The sequence below is a fragment of the Ceratotherium simum genome, chromosome 32, assembly GCF_057802395.1.
Source record: "Ceratotherium simum simum isolate JZ-2026a chromosome 32, ASM5780239v1, whole genome shotgun sequence".
NCBI classification, from domain to species: Eukaryota; Metazoa; Chordata; class Mammalia; order Perissodactyla; family Rhinocerotidae; genus Ceratotherium; species Ceratotherium simum.
Window position 1 is genome coordinate 7,228,750 of NC_141931.1, and position 18,692 is coordinate 7,247,441.

Below are 18,692 nucleotides of genomic sequence, written 5' to 3' on the forward strand. Positions count from 1 at the left end.
AAATGCAACTTCAATCCAACCACTTTAGGAATTCTAGAAGAGTCAATTCTTATTATTTTACTCTTTACTGCATCTGAAAAATTAACTTTCAATTGAACCCAATTAACTCTCTGAAGCTTACTACCACTCAACTGTTTCTGACATGTACTAGATATGTCAAATGGCATATAAGACATTAATTTAACATTGCTGAGCACCTACATTTATATGCCAGGCCCTGATACAATAAAAATTAACACATCGTCTCTGCCTTCTAGGAGCTCACAGTAGAGCAGGAAGACCACACATGTAAACAATTAAAATTGTAAAAGAGCTGTAACAGAAATAGGTTCAAGGAAGGAAAGTTCCTACAATAAAGAACTAGGATCTTGAAGGGTTAAGAAGTTTGCCAAGAAAAAAAAGGTGGAGTGGAGAGAGGACAGTTTTGGCTGTGACAATACTTTATAAAGAGGGACAACAGCATTTGATATTCTAGAACTGGGTAAGTGGTTTTACATGACTGTAGCATAGAGAGAGGAGAGGGTGGCTGAGAAAAGAGAGAAGTTTGGCAATGGTGACTCAGAAGATTTTAAATTCTTCAAATTTTCAAGCTATATTTACAAGCAGAAAATCTATTCTGAGATGCCAGCTTTCTGGCATGAACAAAACAGTGTTTTCTTATTGTTTCAGTGTATACCAGATAGGAAGATTTCCCAGAGAAGTATATGAGGAAGTAGGGAGGAAAATTCATGTTTGGACAATTATGTTGTCAATACAACATAACGAAGACCTATAAAATTCAGGCTTTATATTTATAATTAACAAGACAGGAAACAACATGTGTTGGAGAGGATGTGGAGAGAAGGGAACTCGCATACACTGCTGGTGGGAGTGCAAACTGGTGCAGCCACTATGGAAAAACAGTATGGAGATTCCTCAAAAAAGCAAGGATAGAACTACCATATGATCCAGCTATTCCACTGTTGGGTATTTATCCAAAGAACTTGAAAACACCAATTTGCAAAGGTACATGCACCCCTGTGTTCATTGCAGCCTTATTCACAATAGCCAAGACTTGGAAGCAACCTAAGTGCCCATCAAGGGATGAATGGATAAAGAAGATGTGGTATATATACACAATGGAATACTACTCAGCCATAAGAAACGATGAAATTCAGCCATTTGTGACAACGTGGATGGACACTGAGGGTATAATGCAAAGTGAACTAAGTCAGAGGGAGAAGGTCAAATACCGTATGATTTCCTTCATTAAGTAGTAGATAATAACAACAATAAACAAACACACAGGGACAGAGATGGGATTGGTGGTTACCAGAGGGGAAGGGGGGAGGGAGGAGGGTGAAAGGGATAATTCGGTACATGTGTGTGGTGATGGGTTGTAATTAGTATTTTGGTGGTGAACATGATGTAATCTATGCAGAAATAGAAGTACAATGATGTACACCTGAAATTTTTACAATGTTATAAACCAATGTTACTGCAATAAACAAAAAAATTTAAAAAAAAAAAGGGTTAATGAAGGAAATAATATGTTTAAATTTATAGTCTAAAATTTTTACTCAGACAGCAATGTGTTAAGAATGAGACAACAGAGCTGTTAAAAGGATACTGTAATAGTTAAGAAAAGGGCGATGAGGTCTAGAATTCCCCCTAAACACAAGAGAAAAGAAAAGGAAAAGGAGTCAAGGATGACTTCTGAAGCACTAACCAGGACAAGGAATACTCAAGTTAGGAATAGATTTTAGAAAGCTATCTATGAAACATCATATGAAACATGCCTAATAAGCAAAAACATATGTGGGCCTGGAAATGAAAGGCTAGGATTTGAAGAATGAGAAGCAGCAAGCACAGAACACCTCAGGGAATACTAACTTCTCAGTGCAGGTACAACAGACTCAGAGCTCAGGAATAAGATTAAAACAGTAGACCAGAAAGGAAAATCAACATCATGAAAAATCAAAAAACTCAATGGGGAAGGAGAAATCACTTCAAAGGACTTAAGTCAAGTCAAGTAAGACAAGGACTGAAAGATTTTCAGTGACCTTGGTAACCAAGAGATTATGAGCAATTGCAAAAAGAGAAATCTCAATAGTGAGAAGAAGTATATAACAGAAATGGGCTAAATTTAAATTAAATAACATTAAAACTTGAGCTTCTGAGTTGCACTAGCCACATTTCAAAGGTCCAACAGGCACATGTGGCTAGTGGCTACCATACGGGACAGTTCAGATATTGAACATTGTCAAACACACAAACGTTCTATTGGACAGGGGCTAACCTAGACTCTCATTCCCAAATGTGAACAGACAACTACAAACAGCAAACATCTGAGGAAGTTAATAACATGGAAGAGATGGACCAAACTCAAAAAGAAATCTTCTGAGAAAACATATTTGACATGGAAAAAACTAAAATATAATTAAAATCTGAGTATTTCTATTTAATCAGATTCATAAAACTACAGGGAGCTATAAAAAAATTAAAAGTAATTCGTCCAAAATAAAATTTTCAATAGGTGGATAAAATGACCTTAGCTTTAAATATAATTAGTGTGCTGGAAGAACATGGCAAGGAATTCTCCCGAAAGTAAAATGTATTATCACTCAAAAAGTATCCAAATACCTACTATTTACCAGGCAAGAAATATGTAGAACAGAATCAAAAGATATCTAACATGAGTTCCAAAAGAAGAGTCAGAAACAATTTTAAAAAGAGAGGAAGGGTAGCAGGAAGAGGAGGGAGGAAATGACTCTTAAGGACTATCTTCAGACCAAAACAGCTGTAAGCAAGAAGTATGAAAAAAGACCACACTTATAAAGAGAGACTGGAGAAGTTTTAGATCTTAAGGGAAAAAAACAAAAACAAAAACCCACCTAAAGGCTTTCAAGGTGGGGGTGGGAGAGTAAAGTAACAGACACATCATAATGGATAAGCTACCTATAAATAAGAACTAAATTTGATATCAGACTTCTCATCTGCAACAGTGAATGGTAATCATCAATTCAGGACTATCTTCAGAAAAAAAAATAAAGATTCAAGGAAAAATGATTCTTTAATCTAGCCGAAAGACTATTTTTCACGTTTAAGGACAAAATGAAGACATGTCTGGGCATGCAAAGCCTCAAATTACTACTCATAAAAAAAATAATCGTTATGAATCTTTATGCAAACATAAAAATAAAAATGCTTTAAAAAAATGAAAAGTGAAATCAACTACCATACTGAAAAACTTTCTCACCTGTCAGAAAAAAGATCAAGCAAAAATTAAGCATACAAAGGATTTATATTAGGGGCCAGCCCCCTGGCTTAGCGGTTTAGCGCACGGGCTCCACTATTAGCGGCCCAGGTTCGGATCCTGGGCGCGCACCGATGCACCGCTTGTCCAGCCATGCTGAGGCAGCATCCCACATACAGCAACTAGAAGCATGTGCAACCATGACATACAACTATCTACTGGGGCTTTGGGGGAGAAAAAGGGAAAAAAAGGAGGAGGATTGGCAATAGATGTTAGCTTAGGGCCGGTATTCCTCAGCAAAAAAAAAAAAGAGCAGGATTGGCATGGATGTTACTCAGGGCTGATCTTCCTCACAAAAAAAAACAAAAAACAAAACAAAGGATTTATATTAGTTATGTATTACATAATTAAAGAACTTGATCTGACAAAGTCCTTTGTACCGAAGAGAAAATACATTATTTTCAAACATCCAAAAAGTATTTACAATAATTAACAAAGTATTCTGAGATAAGGAAAGAAAATCTTAATTCTAAGAAGCCAATGAAATTAGAGTTTAACAGAAAGACAAATAATAATAATTCAAAAAAATACTAATTTATGAAATTTATTTACAAAGTTTAAAACACACTTCTAAATACTCCTGGGCTAAAAAAAGAAAAGTCATAACTGAAATCACATTTAGGCTTGAATAAAAATGAAATCACTCTGTAACTCTGCATCAAAACCTATGCAATATGAACAAAGCCGCAAAGTTTAAAAAATTCACATATTTAAATATTTTCAATAAACAACAAAAAAATTAAAATAAACTAAGTACTCAGAGAAATTAAGGCCAAAAAAGATCCAATAAAAGCTGAAATAATAAAATACAAATTTTAAACTTTATACCAATCAATTTTCTAAAAGAGAGAGGAAAATCAATAACCATAGGAAAAGTGGGAAAAGAGACAAAGTTCTACCCCTCAATAAGGCAACAATACCAGAATTTTAAAGCAGAATTCAACCATAGCTTTCAGAAATAGATAATTCCTATATTATTTAAGTTGCTTCAGGGCACAGAAAAACAAATCTTTCTACCCCAGTCTAAATAATCCTTCTCATTTATGGACATAAAGGAAAAAAAAATTAAATAAAATATCAGCACATCAAAATCATGAATATTATGACCAATAAAAAGTTTTTCAACATCAAAAACGTTTCAACATTAAGAAACCTATTATAGGGCCGGCCCCGTGGCTTAGCGGTTAAGTGCGTGCTCTCCGCTGCCTGCGGCCCGGGTTCGGATCCCGGGTGCGCACCGAGGCACCACTCCTCCAGCCATGCTGAGGCCGCATCCCACATACAGCAACTAGAAGGATGTGCAGCTATGACAGACAACTATGTACTGGGGCTTTGGGGGAAAAATAAATAAATAAAATCTTTAAAAAAAAAAAAAAGAAACCTATTATAATTTATCACATCAGTAAACTGAAGAAAAACCATATGATCATCTCTCTTAACAGCTATACAAAAAGCATGAGATTCAACATCCATTCCTGATAAGTACTCTTGCCAAACTAAGAAAAGAAGGAAAGTGCCCTAACTTGGTAAAATATCTACCAGAAAACTAAAAGAAGCATTCTTTAAAGGTGAGACTCCAGAGGTACGTCCATTAAAGTCAGGAACAAGGATGCCCATTATCAACACGAACATTTTTGGATGCTCATCTTTGGCAATATCCAGCCCTGGTGGTGTAGTCATTAAGATTCGACATTGAAGCCCAGGTTCGTTTCCAGTCAGGGAACCATACCACCCATCTGTTGGCTGTCATACTGTGGCAGCTGCGTGTTGCTGTGATGCTGAAAGCTATGTCACCAGTATTTCACATACCAGCAGCATCACCCCTGGCAGACAGGTTTCAGCAGAGCTTCTGGACTAAGACAGACTAGGAAGAAAGACCTGGCCACCCACTTGTGACAAAACTGGCCATGAGCACCCTGTGAATAGCAGCAGAGCACTGTCTCACATAGAGCCTGAAGGTGAAAGGATGGAGCAGAAAGACCAGGCAGGATTGCACTCTGCTGTACAAAGGGTCGCTAGAAGTCAGAATCGATTCCACAGCATTAACGACAACAACCTCTGGCACTAAACAGAAGTAAAAAAAAAAATTATCCAGACGAGAACATACATTTAAGTACATCCTGGATGTTTTTGAAAAACAAGGGGACTTGCCCTAACAAGAAGCAGAATATGCTATCTATCTTTAATAGCTTAGGCTGAACCACATGTAATTGATGATTATACTTTTTTTTTTTAATCTACAAAAACAGTAATTTCATTATGATTTAAGCCAATATAAAGCTACAGTGAGGGGCTGCAGCAGAAATGCACATTCTACCTTTCATAAATGTTGCCCAAGTAATTTTAATAAAGAAAGATAATATGCAATTAGCGAGAACTATATATAATGACCTTAAACAAGCCTTCATTGTTATAAAAGTTTGTTTTCTCTTTGGATACCTTCCTACCAATCTGATTTACGAAAATTAAGTGAACCTTTGTTTTAATATAGAAAATGTAAGACTTTTTAACTCAATCCATTCTACAATATCAAAGCAGAAATCAGAAGTTTCCACATTAGTGAAATTTTGATATGGTCCCCATAAAGCAAAATTCCAAACAAGATTATAACAGCAATAAAGAGGTCACTTAATGATAAATACAAAATGTCCAACATCTTAACTATCTATGCTCCCATACCCCCATTTCTCTTAGATTCTCCCAGTATATGAAGTTCAAGCTTGAGGTCTTCTTCAGCATTTCTAATCACTTTCACACTAGAATCTGTTTTTCTCTCAAAATATTCGTATCAACCACAATCCTCTTTAAATTCTACTTCCACCATCTTAATGCAAATCCTAATCACTTCAAATCTACAGTGCAACAAGTAGTGCTAATAACATGGCTTTATATAACCAAAAGTTAGCTAATATGCCCAAAATCAGCATACAAAAGGACAATTTCAAAGTGTCAAAGTATAATGTGCCGATGTGCAAAGACCTAAGGGGGAAAAAGTAGTGAACAGTGTATAATCCCCAAACTATGCTAATAACACGGCGCAAACAAAGTCAAACTAAAATAAACAGCTACAAGTAATAGCACCCAATAGTTCTCCTGCTCTAGACTGACCATACTTAGGTCTTTCCATGCATATACAATCAAAATGAAAACCAACTAATATATTAAACAGTAAAATAAGTTTTCCGATTCCCTGTGTCTGCACTAATAGTTTAACATTTAAATACTAAAATGAGCACTACATTTTGAAACCTGTTCTTCCCAAGGATCAAGAACATCCCTAAATTACAAGTCAGCACAGTCATGCGTTGCTTAATGACAGGGATACAGTGTGAGAAATTTGTTGTTATAAGGCTATATTGTCCTTGTGCAAACATAATAGAGTATACTTAAACAAACCTAGATGGTAGAGCCTACTACACACCTAGGCTATACCGTACGAATCTTATGGGACCATCATTATACATGCAGTCCATTGTTGACTGAAACGTCATTATGCGCTATGACTGTATCAGGGTCTCCGCCACTCCTTGTCATGGTAATAACAAATACAACTGACCTAAATCAAATTAAAGGGGAGATTTTGAGTGGCCAAGTACTTTGTTCTACTTTTCCAAAATAATCAACACTGATATTTAACAATTACATAAAAAAGGAATTATCATAACTACAACAAAAATATAAAATTAAGGTTAGCCTATAGTTTCAGAAAGTACAGCCTTGTGACTTAACCCTCAATATTCTTTATAATTTAAATTTCCCACGATAAATGAGACTCAGATATCTGTGCATATGGTATTAAATTGAATTTAAACTCTTGACAAGCAGCCAACAGGCAGCAGAAACCTGACCAAAGTACCACAGAAAAGGCTGCAGGCAGTAGAGAACAGTACTAACAGCCTATCACACTGTGTTCCAACTTCCTAGCTTTTCTCCATCACAACAAATCTTTTCATGACCAACTGGCACACTTTTATTAAGTTAGAAGAGTCTGCAAAATTATTCTTCACAAATCAATTGAATACAGAAATACTTGATCATGATCCTCTCCTCATCTAAGCCAAAATATTCCAAAATAACATATTTTACTGGTATTGCTTTTTGGCTACCAGAAAGGAGTACTTCTATGAATAGAGTACAGGTCAGAACCTTTCAGAAGATGCCAATACTATGTCATGCTCTTCTGCTTGTCACACAACTCAGAAGTAATCAAAGATTAAACTGGAAGACTAGCACTATCTAAATATAACAACCATACTCATCTTAGTTTGTTTTAAAATGCAATTCCTCCTTAAGCGTCAATTTTAAGAAAACTGTTTGCTAACACCTGTAGTCAGCCTGAGTATACCAACTTGGGTGAAGGCTATTTTTCAAATAGATAAAAACTAAATTAAGTTGACCACTGAACTGTCTCAGAACAGCTTCATGGCATGGGAATGGGGGGTGTGTGGCTATGGAGTGCTGAAAACAGTTTTATCTAAAGCAACAGCAGTGGCTCCAGATACTACCCAAATATATCTTACGGGCCTAACCAGTTCCTAATACTGGTTAGAAACTTCTCTGCTCCCCAGCATTAGTTCTACCTTGGGGCGTCTATCTATCCTGTGACGTCTCTGTCACAGGATACTAAGTTAGCTATTTAATGTGTAACTGCATACAAAATGTACTACTATCTGTGAATCAGGAAAGAAGGTGACAGAGAACAAAGTTTTTTAAAACTCAAGAAAACACAACATATGATTTGGCAAATAACCACTCTAATTTGTAGATTCCTAATGATAAAATTCACATTCCTTAATGTTCAGTTCAGAATTCCTTCTCCTCTCGTGTGTACTCTCCCTAGTTCTGCAGTTTACAAATATGTAAACTAAACCAGTGTTTGTTTAAAAAGTTTTCTAGGCTCCATCACCTATTGCTCTGATTCATGGTAATTCAGACGGAATCAGGGAACTTGTAGCATTAAAAGCTTCTCAGGTGATTCTAATAAGCAGCCAAATTTGGGGAAATTACCCTGTGTTCTGGTTTCTGAGCCCTTACAACTCTCCTAAAAATCTCTGAACTACAAAGTCCTGGGTATGAGCAGGTACCAAATTAGAATTGTCGTGCAGCCCCCTCATGTAGCTCTCATTTGCCAGACTCCTCACAGTTGGCAACTGAGCTACCCAGTATTTTCATTCCTAACTCTAAAGGAAGAAGGAAGCAGTAGTCTGAGACCTAGGGCTGCTGATCTGACACTAACTCTTAATTAGTCACAAGAATAAGATAAATATAAACAATAATTTATAAAAAATAAACCTAATAATTTACTGTGTCACAGTCCAGGCACTTAGCTAAATGCTTTAGAAGTGTTTCAGATACATAATTTCATTTAACCCCACCATAATCCTAGGGGAGTGGACACAAAAATTCAGATTACATAGTGTGCCCAAGGTCACCTAGCTACAAGTATCAGAGCCTGGACTTGAACACAAATCTAACTGAAAGAAGGCTTCACCCATTAGTTAAGAGATATGGTAACTATTAATATTCCCTAAGCACTAACTAAAAAGAACTCCTAGTCAGTCCTCTCAGATTGATATTGTCAACACCAAGTGTCTGTTGAATCTACTATGCAAATATTAAATAGAAGCCAAAAGAAAAGAGACATAATATGAAACCATTTTAATAAAAATTCTGGAAAGGCTATTTATAGAATCCCTCTGATATTTTATGGCATAAGAACGTGTCCTATGAAAAGTACTGATTTAACTCCAAATGATAGAATTCAAGGCAATTTTATCTTCCCCTTTTCTATGCATTTCCTACTTTTTCTATAAATGTGTACTAATAAAGAAAAGTTTTAGTACAAGAAGCACTATATAGTTCAAGGACCCATTAACTCCAATGTTGCCTTGCATAAATATGTTATTTCAGAAATCAGGCATATAAAAAATTTCTTCAGAGAAAGAGGAATATATATAAAGCTAGACAGACCAACAGGGTGATCGTGTTCTCCAGAACGGTGCTGTCCAATTCAGTAGTCACTAACCATATGCAGCAAGCAGGCATATGAAATGTGGCTAGTCCAAACTAAAATGGGCTTAAGTATAAAATACTGGATTTCAAAGACTTTGCACACAAAAAGGATGGTAAAGAATCTTATCAATAGTTTTTAAAATATCAAGTACATACTGAAATGATATTTTAGATATATTAGATTACATAAAATATACTGAAATTAATTTCTTTTCACTTTTACTTCAACATGGCTACTAGAAAACTACAGATGTGATTTGCACTTGAGGTTCACATTACATTCATGACAGTGCTGCTCTAGAACCTTCTTACTCACATGCAGCAGCAACATGGACACCATCTGGGATCTTGTTTAACAGGCAGACCCTTGCGCCCCACCTCCTAACTGTTGGACTAGAACACGCAGTTGAACAACATCCTCAGGTGATTAGTATACACATTCAAGTTTGAGAAGCACTGTTCTAGAAAACTGCAATTTCATGTCCCTTAAATCATAAAGATAATCGCAATATTCTTTTATCTACCTATTTATTGAAATGCCGTGTCAGGCACTGTTCCAGGCAACAGAGATACAAGGGAATAAAATCATTAATAAACTCACTCCCTGTTCTGGTGGAGCTTATATTCCACCGAAGACAAGCAAACAAATTAAAATACCGTCAGTTATACTATAATACTTGTTTTGAAAATGCAAATTTGTTCGAGCACTACTGACATATCAGGAAACTACCTGAGCATAACACAAATTTCCCATTTATATATGAGCGATTTCACCTGTGATAAACACTGGCTGCATCCAGCTGAACCAAACTACACAAAAGATTTCACAAAGTACACAGACACACACACCTCAAACATCTGCCAGCTACCTCAGTTCATCATATAAATTATGACTCATATCCATCCACAATTGCTGTTACAACTTTCAGAGGGTTATTTCAGACAACCCCCTTCTATTACTTCACAATAACACACAATTGTGACCCACCTCCAACAGATGCCCACTTCCACAAGCTAATTTTAGGTCTTTGTCAGGGTAAAGTGTCATGTTTATTGTATTGCTAACGTACTCCTTAATCATTTAATATGTGATGCTATGATTTTTACTGGGTTCCTATCTTTTTTTTCCCCAATAATTTTATTTATTTATTTTTTTCCCCCCAAAGCCCTAGTAGATAGTTGTATGTCATAGCTGCACATCCTTCTAGTTGCTGTATGTGGGACGCGGCCTCAGCATGGCCGGAGAAGCGGTGGGTCAGTTTGCGCCCCGGATCTGAACCCGGGCCGCCAGCAGCAGAGCACACGCACTTAACCGCTAAGCCACGGGGCCGGCCCTCCATCTTTTTTTAATGTTCCACTGACAATGTTTTTGAATACTGTGCCCCTAATCACATTTTTCCCATAAATTCTGTGGTGCAACTTTGCACAGCATGGTGACTTTCAGGAACACATATGTCATGTTCCAGCAGAATGACTACAACTAAATAACATCAAGTCACATTAAGTACAAGGAAGAAACAAAGCAGGGGAAAGGACAGAAAATGATGGGGATGGCTGTTTCAGAGTGATCAGGATGGGTAGGCAGGCCTCTATGAGAGGTTGCCATTTAAGCAGACACATTATTGAAGTGAGAGAGTGCACCAGGACATACAGAAAGATGAACATCCCAGAAGGAAGGAGCATAACGTGCAGAACCCTTGAGACAGGAACACGCTTCTTCCTGTAGGGCCAGTATGGACAAAGCAGCACCAACAAGGGGAGGAGTGGCAGGTGAAGAGGCTTAAGAAATACTCACACACCAGATTACACACGGGTTTTTCTAGGCCTTAGTAACAGAGAGCCACTGGAGGGTTTTGAGCATGAGTGACGTGAACTGACTGACATTTTAAATGGACCACTCCATTTTAAAAGGAGCCTGGCTGTGCGGGGAAATAACTGTGTGAGGCAAGAAGGACGAAGGGACACCATTCAGGAGGCTTTTGCAGAGTCCACGTAAGAGAAGTGGGTAGCCAGGACTACAATGGTTTTATTTTCAGTACTACGGAGAAGTGGTTATACTTGGAGAATAATTTGAAGGTAGTTATAAGGTTTTATGTATAGCAAAGAAACTTGCCTTCCAGCGTCAACAATTAACAGTAGGCTAAATACTTTAATTGGATTGTACTTTCATCAGTAAAACAGGAATAATCCCAATCAGCCTATTTCAAAGGGTTGTTACGGGATCAGATAAGAAACAACGTAAAAGAGCTTTGAAAATTATGAAGCATCATATAAATCATAAAAAGGAGACTCTTCATAGGTAATATTTTCAAGCCCTAAATAATTGGTTTCGAAATGACTGACAAACAGTATCTCCAGGACTCAGTATAGGGTCTCAGAAGCAGAATCCAGTTACATATGTGGTCCCAGTTACAAACCCTATCAAGATGCCCCAGCTCATTGCTATCATCCCTCTTTCCAGCATCATAACAAAATGACAGACTACATACACCAAAACTATTCTGCACAACAGAATAAGACAACAAACAAATGCTTAACAGACACAATCTAGAATATCAATTTTCTGTGAATTACGGACCAAAAATGCTGTGTTACACCGCGAACTTTAAATACATCTTACATAACTAAAAAACAGTTCAATTAAGACCGCCTTGAAAGATCAAAGTGAACCATTCCCAAATATTTCTGTGAAATAAAAATATCATTATGTCATAAACAATACATAACCATTTCTTCAAAAATAAAAATGTTAAAATGTGATGATTATAAGACAAATGACATGGTATGTGTTCAAATACATGCACAAATGTTTAGAGCATACATGTTTTCTAAAACTAAGGAAAAAATACTGAAGAGATGAAATATTAAGACTGCTAATCTGCCAACCTTATTCTGTTTCTCTTGAAATGGAACACCTGTTTCCTGTAGTCTTTTTTTTAACTGACCTAGGGAAATCCAATGCAAACTACCTAGTTTACTGTCGTACTATAAAGCACAGATCAATAAAAATAGGTAATATTTATCTATTTTTACTAGACAGAAAAACACAACATTAAATTGTACTGAAATCCAAATATTAGTAAATTTTAGAGTCTGCATGAAATTTCCAAGGTGCTTTGAAAACAAATGTTTGAATATGAGGGCTTGAGAAAAACGGCTTCTTCCTAGAGAAAATTTTGGCAAGCTTTCATGCTGAAACTTATTTTTAAAAGTAAAATAGTGACATGTGATAACTTGGTCTAGAACTACACACACACACTGTACCAACGGCAATGCCCTGGCTTTGCTACTGTACTATAATGAGGTAAGTTGTAACCACTGGGGGAAGTTAGGTGAAAGCACTAAGAGGATACAAGCAAAATCACCTTTAAACTAATTTGTGCCACAGTAAACACCCACCAAATCAGCTTTCAATATGCCTACATGTTTAATCTCTGACAGTATATACAATTTAGAAAGAGTAGAAAAAGAACTAATTTCTAGACTCAACTCTGTCATTACTTGTTCAATTTCATACAAGTAAATTTTCCCTCATTTGTGAAGCTATGAAACAGGGATACTATGTTCTATCTACCTTCCAAGGTCAACAAGAGGATCAAATAAGACTGTTCATTTTTACAGTACTTTCTAATATTACAAATGCAAAGCATATTCCATTTTATTCAAAACATAACATTATCTGAATAACCATAAGGCCATGTTGTACAATGTGAAAAGATTCAAACACTAGTAAATTACGTTTTTTAAAAAACTATGAAAACACCAATTAACCCCAAATGGTCCCTACTGAACAATTCCTTCAAATGTTAAAGTAACTTTTGTATGAAAATACATTTCCAAGTTTCTCCAGATACACTTAAATGACAAAACAAGCTAAAAACTTTCAGTACACAGCTAAAAACTTTAAAAGCTTTAGAGACAATCTTACTAAACCACTAAGGGCAATTTTCCTTTGTACTCAAAGATATCTGGATGCTAACTACAAAGCTTTGCAAATGCACTCAAGTGCCACAAATCAGGGAACCAATAAAGAAGAATATTTTTCAATTAACGAATGGAGCTATGCTATTTCCCCAAAAAAGATATTTCTAACAAGTATTCCAAATATATCTTATTACAGTTAATTCTAAGAGGGATGATGAGAAAAATGGGACAACTCCCAAGAGGTTGAAGTTTTGCGGAACAGCCTTACAGAATCTCTGTAAAGATACCCTTCATTCCTAAACTCATCTATACTAGCATCATTCTTAAATTTTAAGTTACTTGGTAAAATAATCCTTTAGAACTAGTCCTCCAGAAAAACGTATTTTAACCAAATGGAAAGAGTTTTAAAATTCCACAGAAGTACAAATTCAACCTGTACTGTATGTTCATACTTGTGACGTTTGGATGTCAACTGCACCTTTAAAAACATTTCTAAGCTATGAATAACAAATCTAATAATTATACCTTAAGATTCTTGCTTTTGCTTGTATTTACACAAAAAATTATATCTTTTGCAGATATATCACAGAATACATAAAAATAACTTATTTCACCAAGTTAAAGAACCTTTTTAGTAAGTTATACTCTCACATAATTTCCCTTAATTTACAATAGATAATCTACATTCCCTTTAATAAACTCTTAAGGGATAAAATCTCTGACTTATAACTGTATGTACTATGTTGCAATAAGTCTTTTCTTAACTAAAGATTTCTAGGAGTGACAATCCTTCTCAATCTCTGCTTTCTTACTTTTTATAGTATATCTTAAAGTACTTTTATACATTACTTCTGAACTGGCACTTTTCAAGGAAATCCAAGGTGCCATGAAAGAAATCGAATAATTACTGAAAAAACTATGTTGTGATGTAGATAGATACCAGAAAGCCCAATCCTGAAAAAAACATCAACACATCTTGCAAGTTCCACATTTGTTTAACTTGCTTTTGTAAAATGCAAGTTACAAATCACAGCACATAGGCTGTTGTTAGATATTTACTAAAGAAAGTCATTAACTGTTTTTAAATCCTAAAATTAAAAAAATTGACTTGAAATTATGTAGTTCAATAAACAATATAGTAACCTGTTGTTACATTGTTACTTATACATGCTGAGCGCAAAAATAATCCAACTCACTTGCATTTGACTTTGGATAATGGTTTTGAATATATATATATATGCACATAAAAATATTTATATATATTTAATATAAATTCATATTTATTTAAAGATAGAAATCTAAGGGAATAAAATATCTGTGATAAAATTATTCATATGCAGTTTAAAAAACTTAGTTTCAAACACTTATTAGCAGTAAAAAAAAAAAAAAAACACCTGGAGTCAAAGTATAATGACTAAACATCTAAGTATTAAATGAGGGAAGAATTACCACTTGAGATCTTTAAAATACAGAATTAACAGCAAAAAGGCACTCTGAACTCCAGAATGGAGATCTAATATATTAGGGTGTTATTATTCCTACATAGTATAAAGGAATATGGCAACGAGGTAATCTTAGAGATGGTACAGACAAGGATGGAGTTATAGCATCAGTTAAAAGGCTCCAGAGGAAGACAGACAAGCAGCTAAAAAGCAAATTAGAAAGTGAGGCCTAACTTAGCAAAGGACTAGACGAGAAAAATAAGTAAGAAGTTTCTTACAAATGGACCTAAAAAAACAGCAGCAAGCAGATGCAAGTAAAAAGGAAACTAAAAGCCAACATGAGGTTATCTGGAGTTATCATAGGAAGTAAAATTAAAATCAAAAAGAAGAAAAAAGGATTACAGAAAAAGTAAGCAGCTAAACCACCACTAGCTCTCAAGAGTCAAAGCCTTTAAGAATAGCTTCAGGGCCAGGATCGCATCTTATCTTTACTTCCAGAAACACTACACAATTGTTGACACACAGTGGATGCCCAATGTTTGTTGAATGAATAAGCAACAGAATGTTCTTGGGATTATTTCACCTGTAAAAGAATTAATCAGGCATGGTTCACTGTAAATGTAACAAAGCTTTTACAGAAGTTTCCTCGAGTACCTCACTGACTTCTTCCTGGATTTGGGGACAGATGATACATTAACTGGAACATAATCACTAAAAGAGAATCTAAGATACTTATCTATAAGGAGACGAGTTGCCACATCCTATTTTGTCACAATCCCCCAAATTTTAAAAATACAGTGTAACACAAATAGTACCTGCCTTCCAAGAGCTAATATGTGAAATGAAATCACTATAGAAGAATGGTTGATAACAGTATGATCTCAGACTACACATAAGACTATAGAAAATTTACCCACAAAATTGAAAATATTAATAGTTTAAGTAATTTTGTCAACAACTTCTAATACTTTAATAACCAAACATGCCTGCTACTTCTACTTACAAATGTATGGTTTGTAAGTGCTGCATAAGCAGCACAAAGCTATATATAGCTATATTCAAAAGAGAAATATTATTTTCCACTCATCCAATAACCATTCAAACTATTTCATCTTCATTCAATCTTCTAACCATTATTAATTTCCCCAATCCAGGAACTATGTACAGAGGTGGCCAATGTTTCTCAATATCTGATCACACTGAGTAAAGCTGATTTCTGTCCTAAGAGGCAAAAAAGAGGCCAAAAAGATACAGGATATTTTTTTAAAGTAAACAAAGTATTGAGAAGCTAGCTGACAATCAAAAGCAGAAAGCCATATGGTACAATACTTAGTTTCCTTAGAAGTTTATAAAAGCACAATCAATACTGTATATTCACCTCAAGAACGTTATCTACTAAGCAATATAATGTGGGAAAAATATAAATGGTATTAACTACCTTAGTGAAATTGATTTGTTCCTCAATGAATGCTTTAAACATTGAGGAACAATGAATGTTCCTCAATGAATTTGATATTTTGGTACATTTTGGGCAAATTAAGTTTAAAAATAGTTATTGAGTTTATTTTTATTTACTTTTTCTCAGCCTCATACCACAAAGAGCTTGAGGCAAGGTAACTGAAGAGTAACAGCGCTGCACAGAAGGCTAACTTTTAAAAAGTTCAATACTTCAATGAACATGGTATAGAAGTTAGGTTATTCACAAGACCCTGGAGAATACAGAATATTTTAAACGTTTACAACAAAAACCGAAAAGGAATTTTCTGAATTACAAATGTTTTTTTTAAACCTGTGAACTGTCTCAAAAAACATACTAAGTTTTTTTTTCATACTAAGTTTTTAACTGCATAATTTATCCTTAGGAAACACACTTGAACTCCTTAAAAAATAAATTCAAGTAGCAACAAGGATCTCAAAATAAACTAAGCCAAATAAACTGAAACCTTTATTTGAAAAGATTAAAGCTCCTTTCTTGGGAAAACGTCCTGTACATTTCTCTCCTTAATAAAGAATTTGGTAGACTATATTCATCAATGCATTCTCTAATTATCAACCAGCGAAGTCCATTTTCAGATCCTTAGGTCAGCACCTTACTTCTACAGTAACTTGCTTAGGAATCAAATAAGTTGATAAAAATAAAATTATTTTGATGACATAACCATATGGTAATGTCCACAAGCTGGAAATATTACCACCCCCTTGTTTATCTATTGTTTTACATAGAGCTATTGTGAAACATAAACATACATGAAAGTTTCAACAAAAAAGCTACTCACCACCATCCCTCTCTCTAACTCTGTGAATATGCACATTTTTGGCCTTACTGTGACCTGTGCTGTCACTATATTTGTTTTCAGGACTATCAGATCTCCGCAACATTTTATTTGGTGGTGAAGGATCTGCGGCGTCTCGCATTTTTTCATGTCTGTGATCACCGCTACTGGGGTGACTCTTCGATGAATATTTAAGTGCCTGTAAAACATCACCCCCCCAAAAAGAAGAGAGAAAGAATTGAAACTTTAAACTTCCTAAATTAATTTTATCATAAAATTTGATGTTATTAAATTTATTGTTTCATAAATTTATATCAATAAAATTAAAATTTCCATTTTCAATTCTGCCTTTAAGTTAGTCAAACAAGTCTTAAATGCCTAAGAGTTACTATAAGGCTCCTCACACAAATCATAATACCCTATGCAAAAGAGAAAAAATAAAAGAAAAAAAATCCACTCCATTAAGTATCTCGTAAATACAAGAAATCAGACACCTTTGTACATTAATTCCGCAATAAATTTTTCTGGGAACTAAAAAATTTAATTTAAAGAAAAGTACAAACAGTACTACTGTAAGCTATTTCTGCTCTACAACTACAAGTAAAAGTAAGCATAAGCATGTGTCTGCAAACCTACAAAAAATGAAAGCATCAGTCTCTCCAATTCTTTGATTCAAATAAAGCACTTCAAACCTAACTAACCAACTCTTGCAGATGTGGGATACAATTTTAAGGTATAAAAATGTTGTGTGATATTTCAAACAAAACATAATGGAACTCCCTTCACAATGATTTAGTTTCATTCTAAAACATATTTAAGACAACTATGATATATCAGTCTTTTACAGCATATAATTAATTATGTTCTAGAGAAGCAGATTCAACAGCGTTTAATTTTTGACTATCCAAATGTAACAATGTTTTTGACGTTATCAGGGGACGTAAGGTTTTTAACTTGAGCTTTAACAACTCACGGTAGCCAGTAACAAAACTATCAGCTTAGAAACCTACTCTCCTTTCCTTTAAGTGATCAGATGTAGAAAGTATTTACTTCTGGTGTCATCTGATAGTTACCAACCATTTATGAAGTTTTTCCTCCTGAAAAAAAGGACCACTTCCACCACAATTTTTAAAAACTTTCCACACAGCAACTGCTGTAACAAAAAGGAACCAACATACCTAGCGCTGTCTACATCAGAATGAGTTGTCTAAGTATTCAAAGATCTCAATTCTTTCAGAAACAAAAGCACTCTTCCACTAGTCAGGCAATTATTTGCACCAAAAACAAAACGGGAAGCGATAGGAGTTTACAACACACTTAAGAGTTGCAAATCAATTTGCTGTTTCTTCCCAGACCTTTCATTTAATCTTAATACCTTTACATTAACTTTTAGTTCTAATTTTAATATCTTTACGTTAACTTTTAGTTCCCCACTACAATAAATAAATATGGTTCAGAAGGCACCTCATCCCATCGATTCCTTCAAGCCCAAATAATCAAGTCAGGTCTTTTCTGGCCGAGAATGATTTTTTTCTTAAAAAACTGAACTTCCTCCAGTCACCTGTCAAAACAAGTCACTAACGCTCGCTGGAGAGCGCTCAGAGAACCCAACACACGATTTTCAGGGGCCCCGCGGTGCTAGTTTGGGATCTGTTGCACAGAAGGGCCTGTAGCGACTTCTGAAGCCTGCGCTCGAGTAGCAGTTCCTCCCTTCCCCCTCCGTCCCCCCATCCACCCCCCACCCCG

General features: G+C 35.3%; 1 protein-coding gene across 6 annotated transcripts in view; it reads right to left on the minus strand.

The window, feature by feature from the left end:
- WAC (WW domain containing adaptor with coiled-coil) overlaps positions 1–18,692 on the minus strand; it is an 81,685-nt gene that overhangs the window by 61,904 nt on the left and 1,089 nt on the right. For 3 of the 6 annotated variants that reach the window (XM_014783575.2, XM_014783577.2, XM_004425261.3), the window contains exon 3: positions 16,950–17,145. In XM_014783575.2, the coding sequence (XP_014639061.1) occupies positions 16,950–17,088 (139 nt within the window). In that variant the 5' untranslated portion in view covers positions 17,089–17,145. Of the gene's footprint in view, positions 1–16,949; positions 17,163–18,692 lie in introns of all 6 variants that reach the window. The other 3 variants (XM_087420718.1, XM_087420716.1, XM_087420715.1) reach the window with 1 other exon arrangement.